This window comes from Gadus chalcogrammus, chromosome 3 (assembly GCF_026213295.1).
Source record: "Gadus chalcogrammus isolate NIFS_2021 chromosome 3, NIFS_Gcha_1.0, whole genome shotgun sequence".
Taxonomy (NCBI): domain Eukaryota; kingdom Metazoa; phylum Chordata; class Actinopteri; order Gadiformes; family Gadidae; genus Gadus; species Gadus chalcogrammus.
Window position 1 is genome coordinate 12,409,344 of NC_079414.1, and position 18,115 is coordinate 12,427,458.

General features: G+C 46.6%; 2 protein-coding genes across 2 annotated transcripts in view; both read left to right on the forward strand.

The window, feature by feature from the left end:
- LOC130380042 (extracellular serine/threonine protein kinase FAM20C-like) overlaps positions 1-18,115 on the forward strand; it is a 38,961-nt gene that overhangs the window by 4,244 nt on the left and 16,602 nt on the right. The window contains exons 6-9 of the mRNA XM_056587224.1: positions 566-658; positions 1,038-1,153; positions 1,587-1,767; positions 1,882-1,991. Coding sequence (XP_056443199.1) covers positions 566-658; positions 1,038-1,153; positions 1,587-1,767; positions 1,882-1,991 — 500 coding nt within the window. The remainder of the gene's footprint in view (positions 1-565; positions 659-1,037; positions 1,154-1,586; positions 1,768-1,881; positions 1,992-18,115) is intronic.
- The window catches only part of LOC130377399 (dynein heavy chain domain-containing protein 1), a 31,253-nt gene continuing 15,263 nt past the window's right edge, over positions 2,126-18,115 (forward strand). The window contains exons 1-23 of the mRNA XM_056584508.1: positions 2,126-3,658; positions 4,193-4,387; positions 4,872-5,075; positions 5,801-5,911; positions 6,274-6,430; positions 7,097-7,354; positions 7,627-7,770; positions 8,006-8,087; positions 8,282-8,676; positions 9,348-9,594; positions 10,000-10,157; positions 10,637-10,759; positions 11,047-11,338; positions 12,095-12,222; positions 12,302-12,500; positions 12,583-12,674; positions 12,787-13,021; positions 13,615-13,740; positions 13,874-13,965; positions 14,056-17,134; positions 17,218-17,344; positions 17,430-17,622; positions 17,794-18,079. Coding sequence (XP_056440483.1) covers positions 3,237-3,658; positions 4,193-4,387; positions 4,872-5,075; positions 5,801-5,911; positions 6,274-6,430; positions 7,097-7,354; positions 7,627-7,770; positions 8,006-8,087; positions 8,282-8,676; positions 9,348-9,594; positions 10,000-10,157; positions 10,637-10,759; positions 11,047-11,338; positions 12,095-12,222; positions 12,302-12,500; positions 12,583-12,674; positions 12,787-13,021; positions 13,615-13,740; positions 13,874-13,965; positions 14,056-17,134; positions 17,218-17,344; positions 17,430-17,622; positions 17,794-18,079 — 7,345 coding nt within the window. The 5' untranslated portion in view covers positions 2,126-3,236. The remainder of the gene's footprint in view (positions 3,659-4,192; positions 4,388-4,871; positions 5,076-5,800; positions 5,912-6,273; positions 6,431-7,096; positions 7,355-7,626; positions 7,771-8,005; positions 8,088-8,281; positions 8,677-9,347; positions 9,595-9,999; positions 10,158-10,636; positions 10,760-11,046; positions 11,339-12,094; positions 12,223-12,301; positions 12,501-12,582; positions 12,675-12,786; positions 13,022-13,614; positions 13,741-13,873; positions 13,966-14,055; positions 17,135-17,217; positions 17,345-17,429; positions 17,623-17,793; positions 18,080-18,115) is intronic.

The following is an 18,115-nucleotide window of genomic DNA, read 5'->3' on the forward strand; positions in this document are numbered from 1 at the left end:
CCTCCCTCATGCAACACCTCCCTTCTCCACTGGAACATATATAGCGGCTTTATCACACTGCATAAGATGGATGATAGAATCGAGTTTCGAGGTTAAGGCAACACAATGAGACCGAGAGGGTAATGAGGGGTAGTTTGTTTTAATTTAAAAACATTCAAATCTTGTGAGAATATTCACAACCTTATACGCACATGATTATATGAAATCGTTGTAGTGTTCTGAGGCTCTGATTGATTTCTCTGTAGAGATGGGCATAATTGTATTTTTATTTCCTGTTTGTGTTCATCAGTCCATCAATACATAGCACTTCGAGTCAGTAGGTGACCATGTCTTAAGTTGAGTCACTGCACCCAGCAACAAGACATGTTTTAAAATGTTCTCTTCAGATTAGCGTCACTGGGTAAATGATTCGCTTTTAAGTACACGTACAGTGCACCAACAGAGTTACAACTAGCGACTCAAAGATGGTTTGAGTCGGTAGCCTGACATGCCTTAATGGAGCCGACCTAGGATGAAATGAAACAACGCCGTGCGCTGGTTTTAAGATGAGTTGCTCTCCCCACAGGCAGGAGCGAGACGAGGAGACCAACTTCAACCTCTACTACTTCTCTGACTTTGAGCGGCACAACGCAGAGATCGCTGCCTTCCACCTGGACAGGTAGCCATGAGGGGGCGGGGGGTATGGTGTTAACTGGCAGCTGGCCCCAGTTGGCTAGCAAGAAGAACAGCACAGTAGAGCTCCTTTTCTCACTGTTTATAATGAGATGGGATCTGCAAAGCACAATATGGCAGACGGCATGAAACTGTTGTTTCGATCAGAGTTCATTTTATTCAATTGGGAAGAGTCTGAGGACGCCTGCACGGTACATAATTTAATGGAAAAGTATAAAATATAGATGTGTTTTTACATCTCTTATTATTGTGACCTAATTCAAATCAAGAAGTCGTCTGGCACTAAAACAATAATGTCTTAAGACTCTCTCGCCATTATTTCCTCCGACTGTTTTCTCATCGTTCCCCCACGATTCCTACTGAAGGATTCTTGGGTACCGGCGGATCCCCCCAGTGGTGGGCCGGCTGGTGGACGTCGTCAAGGACATCAAAGACGTCACAACAGACCACAAACTGGCCCGCACCTTCTTCTCCTCTCCTGGTACCCCCCCCCCCCCCCCCCCCCCCCCCCCCCCCCCCCTCATCTTGGTGTCCCATAACACACAGATCGATAACGTGCTCTGTGTGTGTTGTTCATGGCCCTCCGCCATCTTTTTTCTGCTCATAAAGATCCACAGCCTCGGGGAACAACTGATTTATGGTTATTATTTGAGTTTATTATTTCCGTTATTCTAATTTCCTCTCAACTCCTCTCCTTATCTCCTCTCCCCTCCTATCTTCCCCATTAAATTTCTTTCCTTTCCTATAACCCTCCGTCTCATTTTCCCTCGTCTCCAATCCTCTCTCATCTCTTCTATTCCTAACTGTCCGCTTTTCCTCAATCGCCTTTCCCCTCACCTCTCCTCTCCTCCCCTGTCCTGTCCTCCTTTCTCGTCCCCTCTCCTGTGTGGCTGTGTATCTTCGGTGCCCCCTAGTGGGCAACACTTGTTTCTACGGCCAGTGCTCGTACTACTGCTCAACGGAGCACGCCGTGTGTGGTCGCCCCACGGCCCTGGAGGGCTCCGTGGCATTAATGCTGCCCGACCTCTCGCTGGCCATCCGGAGGACCTGGAGGTCTCCGTGGAGACGGTCGTACAGCCGTAGCAAGCTGGCAAAGTGTGTTTATTGCTTTTTTCAACAGTGCCCTCAAGTAGCCTATAATATGTCATTATAATATGAAAAAGGGAAAGTGACAAGTAAAGTTAATGTCACAAGTTGTTTTGATTCCAGATGGGAAACAGAGCCAGACTATTGTTCCACGGTGAAAAAGACCGCGCCGTACGACAAGGGTACGAGGCTGGTGGACGTCGTAGACCTGGCCATACTGGACTTCCTGATGAGTAGGTTTACAATCAATTCCATTCATGAATGTTCAAAGAAACTACGGTGGTATAAAGGACTGCCCTACTTTGACAGCGTGCATTTTTTCTTATTTATCTGGCCTTCTATAAATACAGACTAATATAGGCCATGACACATTAATCATCGTATGGATTACATGTAAATGTACTGAAATGCGTTAAACATATCGTAGTGACTAGCGAGTCACTAGAAGTATGGTTAATGTGTAGCCTTATTATGAATAATAACATGTTTTTTCAAACGAGGCCGATCTAGCCCTCAAAAACGCACGCGCGCAGGAACACACACGCGTGAGCTGTGATTTAACGACACAAATCAAGGTTATCGTTTTGTTACTCGTTGTCAAAAACCTTCATTCGCACGAACTGGCCATACGAAGCTGAAGACAGACCTCACAGAGGAAGGCGACGGTGAACTTGACGGAGTGCTGCCATGGAAACCAGCCAGAGCTGCGGTTGTGTTGACGCTGCAGAGGCAGGTAACAAAGTTTCCTTCTGCACTTTAGGACTTTGCTTTGCTTTTCACTAATTCACTTGAGCGTTTTTCGATCCTTTCTTTTGACATAGCTAGACTGCAAAAGCGTTAATTTGTGTGATGATATTGGTCTATCGAAAAAATAGATTATAAATCAATTTATTATTCAATCATTGTTTTCAGTAGGCTGTTTGTTTGCAAGACCGCAGCAAACAGCTAGGTAGAGTTGGCTTATGTGTTGTACTTTTCATTTAACCCTTTTCCAATTATGAAGGTATCAATGTAAAAATTAAGCTTTTCAGAGTTAACTTGAAGAACAGGATTCCTTTGAATAAGGTTTTTTTTACCTGGTGACGTCCTTCACTGATTTTAAACGACGTCACCGTAGTTTGGAACCGGCCACTGTTGTAGTCGTCGATAATATTCTGGATTGAATTACTGAATATTTTATAGTTGAATTTATAATCAGTATTGTATTATAGTGATTGTGATATTAAAGTAATATGTGACTAAGAACTGCCTAGTAACATGTACTGGTGCATGAATGGTTTGAAAGTATTTATAGTAGGATGTACACCTCGGTTAACTGTATAGCATGAATCCTTCTATTTCTACTGTTTCTGTCTAACATATACAATTTGTGCCTATCCTTCCCTTCTACAATCGATTTAGTCTATCTTCACAGTTAGTTTAGTGTAGTGCAGAAAAAAACCCAAATGTGATATCAACCGGCCTAAAGTGGACCTTAAATGACCAGCACCATGCTGGCTGGCCCACACGAGGAAAAACCCCCGTATGGACCCCCCGGCCAGAGTCCCCCCGACATCACCCAGCTCCGGCCCAGATCCAAGGTCAAGAGCCGTGTCCCCAAGGTGGACGTGGTCCGCGGACCTCCCCTGACCCTACCGCCCCTGACACCACACGGAAGAGGGCGGCGCCCGCCCGCCTTCGGGTTTGAGTCTCTGATTGGTCTATCAACAGTTCTGGCACGTCGTCCTCCCAGTACAGTGCTGTCATTGGTGGAGCTGCCCGGCCTCATAGCCCAGTATGGACCAGGGATTGCCATCGGGGACTCCCTGTGGACGGAAAGCCCCCATATGGTGGCTACGGCGCTGGGTGCTGACATCCCCATCGCGGTGGTCCCGCCAGTCCACAGATCACCAGACCCATGGTAGTGCCTTATTTACATTGACATGCCATCTACTTTGAGTCACTTTGCAGATGCTAATTTCCAAAGCAACGTACAGGTGAGGTTGAGAACAGTCAAATCATTGACGCAAAATTGGACAGACTACCAAATATTCCAATTGCTGCATGACGTAGTTTATTAATACAACTGGATAAGAGTCAGTCATAAGGGCACAAGGTTTTGAATTATGTCATTGACTGTCTATTAAAAAGAGGCCGGACTCGATTCAAACACTGTCACAGTCAATACTCGATTAGAAATCAAAAGGAAAATATATTCCAGATGGATAAAGATCTTTTGAAGCTTTAAATGTGAGTTCATTTTCACTGCTGAAAACCAAGTAATGATCATGGGTAGATAGTTAGACAGATTCCCTTTTCTCAGCCAGTATAATGTCTTGGTGGCGATGTTCTCCCACAACCTTGGTAGTACAGTTTCATCTACCGGTTCTGCCCCCGGTGGAATATTCCAACGAGTTGTAATTGAAATGATTATCACCCCTCTACCCCATCCAAGTCTCCCAGATCCTAATGAGGCCAGGGATGCCCCGGCTGTTGCTGGGGGAGGCACCACTGGCGTGAAGGACGCAAAGGGGAGCAGAGCTCCTCTCACAGGCACACAGGTGGTGGAGGCGCTGGCTAAGAAGAGGAGGCGCCAGGGAGGAGCACTTGAGTTTTATTACCTGAAGGAGAGCTGCCGTGATGAATACCGGTACTGACGTGATCACTAATCATTCCTCTACTAATGGCACTCATCTAGTCCCTCAGATCCCTCGAACCATGTGCCAAGCAGGATTTCAGTCATGCTGACTTACTAAATTAGATTGTGGGGACGATCGTTCCTCTCATGCTGTCATTGGTTTGTCTAATTATGAGTCTGGTATAATATCCTCATTATGCATCGAAACAAATTGCGCTTACTCAGAAAACTCGGAAAACGAACACTCGTTGGCTTCCAATCTGGCTTCCAGCCTTCGTGCATCCACTTCTCATAATAGGAATGAAGCATCTTCTGACTAAGCCAAGGCTCAGCTATTGACCAGGGACCATCCGGTGATGCTCATTATTATTCAGTCTGTATCAGGGACTTTACTGCATTTGAACCATTTCTCCTTAGCAGCGTTCCTCGTGATCGCATCATAATTGATCTGGAGCCACTTCTTCTCCAATGCCAGCTTCACCTGACCTCCCCCCAGGCCCTACGACCTGGAGTCGGTGCATCCCAGCAGGGCTGGACCCCACCACTACGTGTTCTCGTCCAGCGCCGTGCTCCAGGTGACCCAGAGGGGCCCCGAGGCCCTGGTCTCCCTGGAGGACTGGCGCCGGGAGGCCCAGCTGTGGGGGGCCCTCAGAACCATCCCCTTCTTCAGGAACTATGTGCTGCACCAAGCCTTCAACTGGTGACTCACTGCGACCACACACATGTATTGAGTTACATATACACACGCATGTATTGAGTAACATATTATACACCTGCATGTATTGAGTTACCGGTACATATTATACGCCCGCATGTATTGATTTACATATCACACATCCACATGTATTGAGTTACTTATTATACGCCCACATGTAAATTTATGTTACATATCACCCACCCACATGTATTTAGTTACATTTCATACACATGCATCTATTGAGTTACATATCATACACAAGTATGTATTGAGTTACATATCATACATACGCATGTGTTATGTATCTAATGCAGTCATTTTCTGAGATATCGTGAGATCGCTTGAGCATGAGCATGTCTTTTGCTTCACATACAAAGTATGTGAAGCAATTTGTACTACATACAAATTTGTACTACATACAAATGCCTGCCTTTCCCCTCATCTTCCAAATCTGTATGCATTTATTATACACATGCATGCATTAAGTGTATTACATGTGCATGCATTACTTATGATTTCCATTATGTGGCATAAAGATGTGGCGTAAACACTTCATATCTTACACATGCACCCAAATCCCTGTCTCAGCGGCAGGCAGTGATTGACAGGCAGGGGTGTGTGTGACTGACAAGCAGCGGTTTGTGAGTGACAGGCAGGGGAGCGTGAGTGACAGTCAGTTTTAACTTGTGGACACTGACAAGTTGTTCTTCCTTTTGTCTTTGTCCCAGGTGGCGAGAAAATGTCAGTCGCATGGTTTTCCAGCGTAAATGTGACACTCTGCAGGACCTGCTGCTCATCGCCGCGCCTCAGTTCAGACACGCTCTAGTCCTCCTCGCTGGGTGAACATCTTCATTTCTTGTTAAATCATCCTCATTGCAGAACAGATGTCTGCCCTGGGGTGTGCTGAATGTTGGGCTGTCTATGGAGGAATGCTTTTATCTACCCCCTTTGCAATATCTATTTTTAAATAAATGATATATAATGAAAGTAAGTAAGCAAGCAAATAGCTCACCAGTTGTAGGCTTTAAAAGTTGCATTGTGCCATCAATTCAAAATGCTTGCTTGGCTTTATGCTTGAATAGAGATCCACACTCATTTATCCTTATTAGGGCTCCCTTTATGCACACCGAGGCGGGAAGCAGTCGGAGAGAACTTAATGTCTCCAACGGGGTGTGCAATAATAATATCAACCCTACTGCAGTGTGAACGAGGAGCTGGCTGAGCTCCGCTGGCTGCCGTGCTCGAGCACGAGGAGCTACACGTTGCAGGAGTACCAAGATGCGCTGGCCCTCCACAACAATCAGAGCGTGAGGACGCTGGAGACGCTGCAGCAGAGACGCTCCACCATCATTGCGGCGGTAACAGAAACACGGCGGAACTGGCACAGCATCAGGCTCGCAATGGAGACTGGGAAATTGTTGTAATATTTTCACTCGTGACCCTTTGTAGCTGCTCTTGTAGCTTTTATAGCAGGGCACTGGCATGTCGGTAGATTTTATGAGGGGATGTGGGGAATGGAGGAGATTTGTAACCATGGCAACGCCGGATCCAGGGCCTTGAAGCCATGCTGTAGATGTGGATGATGCTGCTGATGTTTGATGATGCTGATGTTGGATGATGATGTGGATGATATCGTGAGTCACTTATCATTTCTTGTACACTAGTACATACGTACGTGCAAACGTGTGTGCCTGTTTTTCCCCTGCTGTCCTGTTTGTTCTCCAGACAGATGTTTTTTGAATTTTCCAGATTTTATTCCTCTATTATAGTGTGCTGTTGTATTGTACTCTAACTTAAGTCTTTTACGAGTTTTAAAGATCGTTTGTGCTTGCCAACGTCATATGACAAAATGTGAACGTTGAATGTTTTTCCTCGCATGTGGATGACTCCGGAGGATTTGTATGTATCTTTAACTTGGGATACGTACAGTGCGTATGCTGTTGCATCTTGCCTCCCTATTGAGTGCAGCCCAAGGTTTCCCGCATGGTATTGTCAGCCGCTCACCTCCCTCGCTCTCTCCCCAGCTGCATCAGGAGTGCTACCGGGCCCTCCAGGATCTACAGCTGCGTGTCCATGGTACCGCCAACGAGCCCACGGCACGCCACCAACCCCGGCACCTGCACCTCGCTCAGCGCCGAGGCCTGGAGGCGGAGCTTGGGCGGGCGGGGCGCACGTCTCAGACGCTTGGTCGCGTGGTGTCCCTGGCCAATCAGATGACGGTACAGGGACTGTGCTCGCTCAGACAGCGAGAGGTCACCTCCTTCCTCAGAAGTGTCATCAAGGTGGGGGGAGGGGCGTGTTGTGTGTGATGGTTGAGGGCTTTTTGGTTGGAGAGTTTGGTATCATGGTCATGTTGTAATTGCTCCCCGCATCCTCACCCACAATTGTGGTGTGATCACTGTGTGCCACTGGCTGAAAAGAAAACTAGAAGGATGAAAAAAAAAGAAGGGGAAGATATGCATTTCATAGAACTGCTACACCCTTATTCAGCAATAAAGGTTCATGTAAATCTATTCATGAAGTTCTTTCTAGTAGTTCTGCTGTCTTTTATCAGCGGGCGGAGGCCAAACAGGGCTGTCTTTTCCGAGCCCGGCTGGTGTTCGGCCCACAGGGGATGCTGGCCGTGGAACCCGCCCTGCCCCTCTTCCAGGACGTGGTGCAAAAGGCCCTACTGGGACTCTCCAATACAATCCTCAAGGTAACAGACTCGCCCTCTCACCAAAGTCCAGGGTCACTGGGACTGGGGGAAAAAACCCAGATTAACGATGATGATTTGGCTGAACAATGATCAATCGTCTCTTGAATGAAAGTAGAATGCAGTTGGCAGGTTTTGACACCAATACGGAAATGGTTTCAGCAGATAGGATTATCAGAGCTGGGAGTTAGTCATCCACCTTCCACAATTCAGCAGGTGTCTTCCTTTCCTCTGGCAGGTGTGTGATAGCTGTGGTCTCTTCCTGGAGATCACAGACTCTACTCCTTCTGAGAAACAGGACCTCCGCCTGGCTCCTGGAGGTATTTCTCTTCATATTGATGACTCATAGCCCTTGTTTTAAACATAAGTGTTCACCTGAACACTCTTGAGACATTTTAATGAAATACTCCAAGACCAATCCATTTACGTCCACTCACCATAATATGTGTTACACGTTGTTTTTCTTTTTCTTGTGTCCATCCCATTTTTATCTTTCTTTTTGTGTCATCCCCAGTTTTCAAGAGCCAGAATGAAGACATAAATCATGAGGAGAGATCCAGAGAGAACACACCAAGAGAGGAGAGATCAAGAGAGGGGAGATCAAGAGAGGGGAGATCCAGAGAGGGGAGATCAGGAGAGGGGAGATCCAGAGAGGAGAGACCCAGAGAGGGGAGATCCAGAGAGGGGAGATCCAGAGAGGGGACACCAAGAGAGGGGCGAACCTTTGACTGGACATCCAGAGAGGGGCTAGCTTCCAGTGCGTTCTTCCCCTGGCAGAGCCCTTTAGCAGTGCATGGTCGCAGGCTGAGAGGCTGCTGCCTTCCCCTGTCAAGAAGATGTGTGGAGTTGCAGCTGGGTACCAGCGAAGTCTCAAAGGAGGTGCAAAGTCAATGTACCGGGATCATGCAGGCAAGGGTGGTCCCTTTTTTCTGTGATGATTCCGGAGATTAATTAATGTATCAGGGCATTTTGTTCGGGATTTCTCTGCGATCCTTGACATGACGGGCGTCGTCATGGTTACTGATGGAATGTTGCCGGTAGTGAGGCAGTCTGCCTGCTGCTGAAGAATCCTTTAATACCGCAAGAGGATTCAGGCTTTATTATTTATTATTTACATAAACCATTATTGTTCTCAAAGTGATTCATGGGATACCATTTATTTTAAGATTAAATGGTATTATGAACATGTTTTTTTTTAGAAAAGCACACGGGAATGCACTAAAACAATTGCTTTAGGTTACAGATGCATATATAAGAAAAGATACGATAAGCAATACGATAAGATTAAAGAGCAAATCTCGATGGGACATCAGCGATACAATGAACAGATGCTAATGCCTGCCACTATGATATACCGTATGAATCAACAGCACATTGAGTACAAGTTCAGCACTTGATTAAAACCACTCTGTAAACCACCAGTGATTTCAACCTCTAGCAAGCTATGGCAATGTGAATTGGCAATTGAGACGATGGTCTTAGAAGGGCAAAAATAATAGATTCTCATAGATCAGTAGGCATACCTGTATCCTTTAAAGGCCATGATGGATCCTGAGTCGTGGTCTTTGGTCATGTGACAGGAAGCCCAGGCAGAGGTTCAGCGGCTCTGCAGCGAGTATGCTTGGCTGACGGACATGCGTTCCTTCACTAACCAATGGGGATCAAGCGTCTCTCTGGAGGCCTTGAAGGGCGGGGCCGTCTCGGCCTACGAGGAGCTGGTCGGAGAGATGCGCCGCTGGAGTGACCGGGTCCGTTGCGCGCCTCGGTCCTTCCCCACCGCCCACCGGCTGTTTGATGTCGACGTCAGCGTCATCCTCGAGGAGCAGGGTGGGTACACATTCCCAAAAGTGCATCATTCACAGATAAATTACATCTCATCTCATCTCATGTGACGCCATTGAGATTGGTGAATTCCCAGAATGCACCTGTCACCTCCTTAATGAGCCATCACTTGAGCGTGTTACTGTGTGGGATTTGTCTGTTTCGTTGGAAACTATGAGCTTTCTTTTTTATGAGATCTGTGTGGCTCAGCTGATAGAGAATAGCATTAACACTGCCGGGGTTGGGATTCCCTGTGTAGGCCACTTGGTACATTATGATTGGAACACTGCCAGGGTTAGGGGTTGGGTTCCCTGTGTAGTACAACCGGTACATTATGGTTAGGACACTGCCATGGTTAGGGGTTCGATCCCCTGGGTAGGTCAACGTTTCCCCCTCGCCTCCTCCATCCAGGGATGCAGCTGGGTGTGATGGAGGAAGAGGTTCTCTCCCAGCTGGTGGAGGAACTGAGGTTGAACTCTGAGCAGCTGGTGTCCCGGCTCAGGAGCACCATCTCTGGACTCATGGAGGACCCTCGTGACCTGCGCTGCCTCACACTATATGCAACCATGGTAAGCATGTTCCAAACTTTAACTTTGATGTCAAGGTTTATTACAATTGAATCACCAAACACCACAAACACAAACTCATATTTTCAGGATTCTAGTCAGATTTGAAGGAAACCTCCTTAAAAACAGAAACACGAATGCCAGTGAAGTTTCTATTAAATACAAAATGTAAACCAAACAATATATATATGATGTAACAGCACTATGCCACTATATTTCTTATTTTATTTTTGTTTAAATATGAATATAGTTTTCACGACAATTATATGTCTGCCCACTTTGCACCTATCGCTCACCTAGCCGTTCCTGCAATACTAGCTTCTTGTGTTTTCCTTATCCCCTCGGGGTCGGGGGGTTCTTTAGCCCTTGAGATGGGTCATTAGGCCTTAGGGGTTGTTAAGGTTCTCCTGTGATGCTCTTGGAGACTCTACCTGATTAGGGGCTGTACCTTAACAACCTTGACCTGATTCCACACCTGGCAGGTGAAGCGTGAGAACACCTCTCCTGTCATGCTGCGACGGGTAGAGTACCTACAGTCACTTCGGGGCACCATTACCACCAACTTCAGGAAGATGAGTGAGCAGGAGGTGGCACTGGAGGAACAGGTCAGGGCAACGTGTGTTGTGTTCACCAGCGACCTAAGTTCTGGGTTACATCCCCTGTGCATTCATAGATTCATTTGATTGGTAGCCACACACTGTTGGTATTCTTGATAGGCCAGAAGAGGCAGTTTATAACTACAGAACAGCAGTCACATGTTAAGGCAAAAACACAAAATAAATAAGAGATGAATAAGAGTAAAACAAGGTAGAGCACTCAAAATACTTTTCTTTAAAGCTGGGTTTCCGGCCGACCTGTAGTGTGTTCTCTTACTCACTGTGCTTTATTCCAGATTCTGAGCTTGTGGAAGAGCTACATTCAACTGGTGAAGGCAGCGGAGCAGAAGGTCAACCTGAACATGCCCTCCATGTGTGAAGCTCTGGAGCGATCCTTCACAGCACTGGTCGGCGAGCTCTCGCGTACCGTCTCGGCCGCCGTCGCCACCAGCCCCCCCTCTGGGGTCCTACTGGACCCGGGCGCAGGCACGCGGGAGATGTGCGCTGAGCTGAGGTTCCTGTGCAAGCAGGTGCAAGCATTTGGCAGGAAGATCAAGGTGCTGTCCGGCGTCAGCGAGGACCTGAGAGGTGAAGAAGCAAACGACCATCTGGCCGCAACGTCTTCACTTGGATTTGTCTAAATAAAAAAAAGATGAACAAATGTAGATTTTTGTCCAAATTGGCAGCCAGCCAATTTTACGTCAAGAAATCTTAAGGAAATCTTAATAAAAATGTATCTGGGTTAGGGTTAGGGTTAGTTTGTCTGGTTGTTAAGGCCCCAGGTGAATTGTTGACATTGTCTAAGTCGAGATGCTAGGTAGCTTCTCAAAAAGTGAGCATGGATGAAAAAGTCCAATAGTTTCAATTCTGTACGCAACTGCGATTGTCATTGACTGAGACTGCAGTAAGTAGTTTGAATTCTTGACCATTAAATGTTCCGGTCATGAGCACGGTGGTCAATTCTGTATTGTGACTGGATTTATTATTGCTTCAACCCACTCAATGGACTGGCTCAGTGGGGGAAAAATTCCCATTTGTATTCAGTTGAGAGTCTTGCTCTACGTACATTAATCTTTAATTCCGAAGTGAATGGTTAGGTTGCGTTCCAATCAGTAAAAATGTCCCCCCTCAATTCTAATGCACCTCCTTTTATAAATCCGTCAGCATGCGCAGTGGCGTGTCAACACAGAATTTAAGCTAATAACCATGGCTTATTTACATCTTCATTAACAATTAACCTGGGCTCAGGGCAAAATTTAGTCGAGCATATTATGAGACAGACTTTGTGGTATTAGATTGATAATAGGAAACCTATTGGATGAAGTGTTGGTCTTATATTCTCAGGATATCCACTGGATTTGAAAGTCATGACAACGGACACTCAGAACTTGGAGACTCTGAGAGAGCTTTGGGAGCTCCTGGCTGACTGTCAAGCCACGACCCAAGAGTGGGGACGTTCAGCCTTCACCGAGGTGAGGGCCTTACATTCACACACTTTCTTCAGTCCATCCAGCGGTCGCACCAGTAACCCTCTGTGTGATTCTTGGACAGTTTGAGGTGGCTGTAGCCAAGGAAAAAGTCGGATGGTGGAAGCGGCGGGCCTCATCAGTGGGGCTGACTCTTCCTTCCCATAATGCAGTGCTTCAGGAGATCCTGGTAACCGTGCAGCAGTTCAGCACACATCTCCCAGTCTTGGAAAAACTGTGCAGCCCCAGACTCAAAGAGAAACACATCAAGAACATTTTTAAAGGTATCGTATTTGAATGGTTAGAGGATGTTAGCCGATGTTGATAACTGTATTTTAATAATTAAAGAACATTTCTTATTTACAGGGATGGGTCTTCTGTACACCCCAGCAAAGCAGCTGACTGTGACTGAACTGATGTCTATGCCACTTGGAGTACACCTGGAAATAATTAACAGGGTATCCAACATTTGGTGCAATAGTACCATTAACAGCATTGATACTGTTGAAAGATGTTAATGACTGAAAGTAGTCACTAAAGAAAAGCTTTCCTCCTCTCTTACCCAATCAGATATCCAGAGAGGGACACATGCAGTGGTGTATGGAGAAGGAATTCCAGAAAATTCAGTGTAGCTGGGAAGCCAAAATGTTCCAAATATTACCATCCTGCGCCATCCTTAAATGGCAACAGGACGTCATACAGAACGGCCATGGAACCATCCATACAAAACAGCTACAAGCTGAGACTGGTTCAAGGTTAACGACTGCCACGCAACCATCTAGTGATGCTATGCTCATCATCATTGGTAAGACTAATCTTGGATCAATGTAAAAGACATATCAAGAAACATTGTCTCTGTAATTTCACTTTAAACTTGTTGGTTTTAATACTCAGTTTTATTCTTCTTTGATTGGCTGGATGGGAACAGATTTGATTCTCTATAACTAAGTGAAGGCACAGAAATAGAAGTGAATGTGTCTTACCTGTTACCTGCTTTATTCATATCTCCAACTTGAATTATTTATAGATGCCTTCAGCGATTCATTACCATTTAATTTCATTCATTTACATATAATAAAGCATTCATTTTTAGTTTAAATTATTGAATGTTCTACACATTTTAGAGATGGTTGAAATAGATCAGCAATTGTTTGCTATGTCCGCCTTAGTTTTTCATTTCTATGTTGAAGAACAGCACAAGTAATAACATTGTCTCACCGCAATTATTTTCTGAACTGGATATCTCTTCAATGGTAGCCGGGGGAAAGCTAAATATGAAAAGTGTTTTGCGATTTAATAACTGTCTGCGCACTCGAGATAGTAAATAGCTAGAGGCACACCGATGGAGACCAAGTAATGCTCCTCAAAGAGAGCAATTTGTAATGTTGTGTTCATCAGGACTGGAGGCTCTCCGGGCCGACGCAGAGGACAGTGTGATGGCTCTGTCCTCCATTCTGTGGTCCCCCTACTGCTCTGACTTCAGGCCTGAGGTGGAAAACTGGGCCCGGCTACTGCAGGATCTGGGTAGGGAGCAGGCTTACATACCGAACATAGCGCTGTATGCATAAAATAATGGATACAATATTAAAGAAAATATTGGTTACGTGTATTTATTATTGGCCAGAGTGTGTTGATTTTATGTGTTACATTATTTAAGGGGAGCGGCTTGAAATGATTGAGAGGTTCCAGGAAACGTGGGCCTTCCTCATAAAGATGCTGAATGAAGCCTCTGTCGGCACACAGTTACTGGTACTTTTAGTCTTCACAAAACAATAATTTATTATCCAAGTATCTAGCTGTGATTCAGCAAATGCATTTTTGTTTTATCTTTCCTTACAGCTGGAAAAGTTCAGACCGGTGGATGAGACGTTCAAGGAGATCATCTTCTCCATCTTAAGTGACTATCATGTGCTCAACATCCTGCGTCCCAAAAAGGGTGTTTCTGCCCAAATCTACGGTAATGACCTCCGCAAGAAGCTCCTCGATGGGCTGACCATCATGGAGGCTATTTCCACCGGGTTGAGGGACGTTCTCAACAGGCCTCGGGGAGAGTTCCCCAGGCTCTGCTTCCTGAGCGACAGGGAGGTGATGAAGCTGTTCTCATCACAGCCCGCTCCTGCTATTTTACTCACCATTGTAAGCAAATGCTTTCAAGGCGTGCGGCGGCTTGAGCTGGACCATGAAGTAGCTAACGATAGTGCTGATCTGAGCGTTTGTCAGTCCACTGATGTCTCCTCACTGCAGATGAAGGTGCTGGGGGTATTTGGCAGCCTTGTAGAACACGTTAGATTCCTCTATCCTGTGGAGCCTCACATGGATCCAGTGGTTTGGCTTTGCGCACTCGAGCAAGAATTGCAACACACCTTGATGAAGTTGACTGAACAATGTGCTGCTGCACGATACCAGGTGGAAACAGCAAAACCAGAATCAAAGCTTGACCAAGATGAGGAAAGAGATGTTTGTCTTATGCTGGACTTGCTGTGCCACTACCCACTTCAGTGTCTGCTCGTGGCTGAAGAATCTGCGTGGTGCATTGAAGTTCTAAATGCCTCTCAGATCCCAGCTCCAGATAGGTTGAGGTCAATGCAACAACGCAATTCTTCCAGACTCCAACACCTGTGTAGTGCCATAAGGGAAGGAGCTGTGGGTATCTCTGATAGATCTCCACTTTCTCACCGCGTAATGTTGTTACTGCAGGATTTGGTGCAGTTCAGCATGAATCATGCCCAGAGGCTTACCAGATTTATGAATGTTAAGTGTGAGCTGGAGGCATCTTTTGAGTGGCAAAGCATGATGAAGTATCATATTAACTCAGCCAACCACAGTCCAAACAACTCAAACGGTCACCCAATCAGCAGTAAGGTTCCAATCTGTTATGTGGACGTGTTGGGCTCCACGCTAATGTATGGTTACGAGTACTTTGGCCCGGAGCACTGGACGATGGTCCACACTCCTTCTACCGACAGAGCCGTCTTGGGGATTCTCCTCGCTCTCACTAGCTACAGGTGCGGGTTGGTAAGCGGGCATTCCACATGTGGAAAGAGAACCACTGTGACGCAGCTAGGACGGGCGCTGGGGCGTCAGGTGGTCACCTGGCAGTGTAGTTCAGGCACCAGGCCTTGTGGTATCCAGCAGGCGCTCAGTGGGGCCCTCCAGAGTGGAGCGTACCTTGTGCTGCGCTCCGTGAACCTGCTGGGACCTGTGGTACAGGCGTTACTTGGACAGCACCTAGCAGACATTCACCAATTCTTCTCCGGATACCAGAAAAACCTAGCACAGATGCCGAACGTTGAGCCAAATCGCCCCATGTCGTTTGCTGGACAGAGCATTTTTGCCAGGCTCAATTATGGATGCGTTGTCATTTCATCCAAAGACTACGCATGTGATATTACAGAAGAACTGCGGAAAGCCATCCGGTCAGTGGCCTTGACTCCCCCAGATTATAGAACCGTCACAGAGGTGCTGCTGCTCTCCAGTGGTTTCTCAGAAGCCGTTGGTTTGAGTCGACGCCTGATGACCCTATTTGACCTTGCCAAAGATTCAGGTTGTCTTCCAAAATATGTCCAGAGCAGTAGGCTTTTGGTCTTGCAAAATCTCATTGCAGTATCCGCTAAACAGAGTTTCTGTAAAGAACACGTTTCATTTGAGGGGACATCATTAGCTACATATTGCAAGCTTCAGATTGTCCCTCACAATGCAACAGGTGAAGTGTCTCATCCAAATCCACACAATATTAGCTCTAAGGGCATCAGTCAAGTCAGAACCATTGTACGGGGGGTGATAGAGGAGAAAGCTGCTGTCAATGCAATTTACACTGTTTTATTACCAGCTCTCGAAGAGTGTGGGAAGGCCTCTGAGCTCCGTAGAATTTGTGAAGAAACTTTTCCAACAGCACGCTCATTTATTTTCCCCCTGCAACATATTGAGGAGAAAGAGCAGAATCGACTTAAAAGTGCAATAACTGAAGAGATAAGTAGGACTGGGCTATTCCCCGATCCACAAATTATTCATAATGTTCTCGCCCTCCACGAGGCCTTAAAATCCTCCAAAGCGGCACTGCTCCTCGGGCCTGCGGGCTGTGGTAAGACAACCTGTTACCAGGTTCTTGCAGGGTCACTTCGCAGACTGGCTATCAGGGCAGGAGATCCTCCTAATGAAGCAGGCGGAACAGATGGAAATCCCTTTAAAACAGCTTACAGAAACTCTGCTTCGATGTGGAACACTGTGGAAACCTTGGTCTTGTTTCCAAATGCCATGTCTCACCAAGAGATATTTGGTTGCCTCTGCGAAAAAAGGGGATGGCTTGATGGAACTTTCACCAAAGTGCTCAGAGGAGCAGAGCAACGCAGCAGTATGTACCCCCAGCACAAGAGGGCCAATGATAACAGCCAGGTGGTGAAGTGGGTGGTGATGGATGGGGAGCCCCTAGGGCAGCCTGGCTGGTTGGACTACTTCAGCAGCATTTCCAGCCCTGAGGACCGTGCACTGTGCCTGCCTTCGGGTGAAAGGCTTTCGCCAGGCCATTCAGCGTTGAAGCTCCTGGCAGAGGTAATGGATCTAAGCGATGCTTCCCCATCTGCGGTGACACGGTGCAGTGTCATGTATTTCACAGGCACTGATTTGTGGAAGTCAGTGTGGAAGGCTGAACTGGATGCTCTTATTCGAGAGGGCTCACTGGATCAAGGGACCATAGCCATGTGGAATCGTCTGGCAGAAGACCTTTTCAGCAAGACGCTCCAATCACTTGAGCAACGCAATCTGACCTCTGCAATGTATAGTGAAGGAGATACCAGCTCTTCTAAACCTGTGAATGGACTCGGAGAAGTCATGTCATTCATCAGGATTCTACGGGCCCTGCTTGAGGTATCGGGAGTTGGAACTCATTTCAAAGATTCAGCAAAGCCACAGGGCAGTTATGGTATGGTAAAATTTTCATTCAAAACTATGATATTATTAATGATAAAACTCCAATTCTCTAACAAGGGGATACATCCCTTACAGGCATACTTCAAGGAGCTTACTCACAAGGCACAGAGGATCTCAACAACCGCGGGCATCTGGATCTTCAAGCCAGAAACATCTTTCTAGTGGCCTACATCTGGGGATTTGGTGCACATCTGCATCCTCGGTAAGGAATCTATAACCTAAAAGGGATAAATGATGGAATGAATGTCTGTGATTCAGACTGTGAATATGCTTTGTGTCCATGCTAGCCACTGGCCACGGTTTGACCAGCTGGCTCGCCAGGTGCTCTTCAACAGCAGGTATAGCATTGAGGTTCCAGGTGAAGAGATCATCTTTGAGCACTTTTTCAGCCCGACTGGGAGGACCGTCGGTGAGGTCGTCAACAGTATCGACGGCCCACGATGCCTCATCGCTCAGTTGCCTTTTCCAACTATTTCCGAGGTTTGTTGCAAATGTTTACGTTTAATAAGTTGACTCATCTGTTAAACGACTAAATTGCACATCCAAATAATTTCAAAACCTTTTTTTCTGAAACGTATGTAATTTTCTTTTAGTCCCAAATAATTCAGTCTTATAGTTCATGTACACTGATTTGTATGTTTTTATGCTCAGCACCAGAAACATGCCTATGTGCTCCACTGCATGCTGGAGGCCCGCCAGCCGGTGCTGTTGGTGGGGGAGGCTGCATGCGGGAGAACATCTCTGTGCAGAGCTCTTTTGAGTGCAAACAGAGCCCACATCAGCCTGCCGTCCAGTTCGCTCCTGAGCCACCGGGATGTCCGACACGCTCTGCATAGCATGGGCTCCCAGGGGACGTCCAAACGTACAGGGGGGCCGGTAAGGACCAAGCAGTCTGGAATGGTTCTGTTTGTGGACGACCTGCATTTTGCCCCAAATGGTGAGTGAGACATATGAATATAATCGAGTTCAAAGG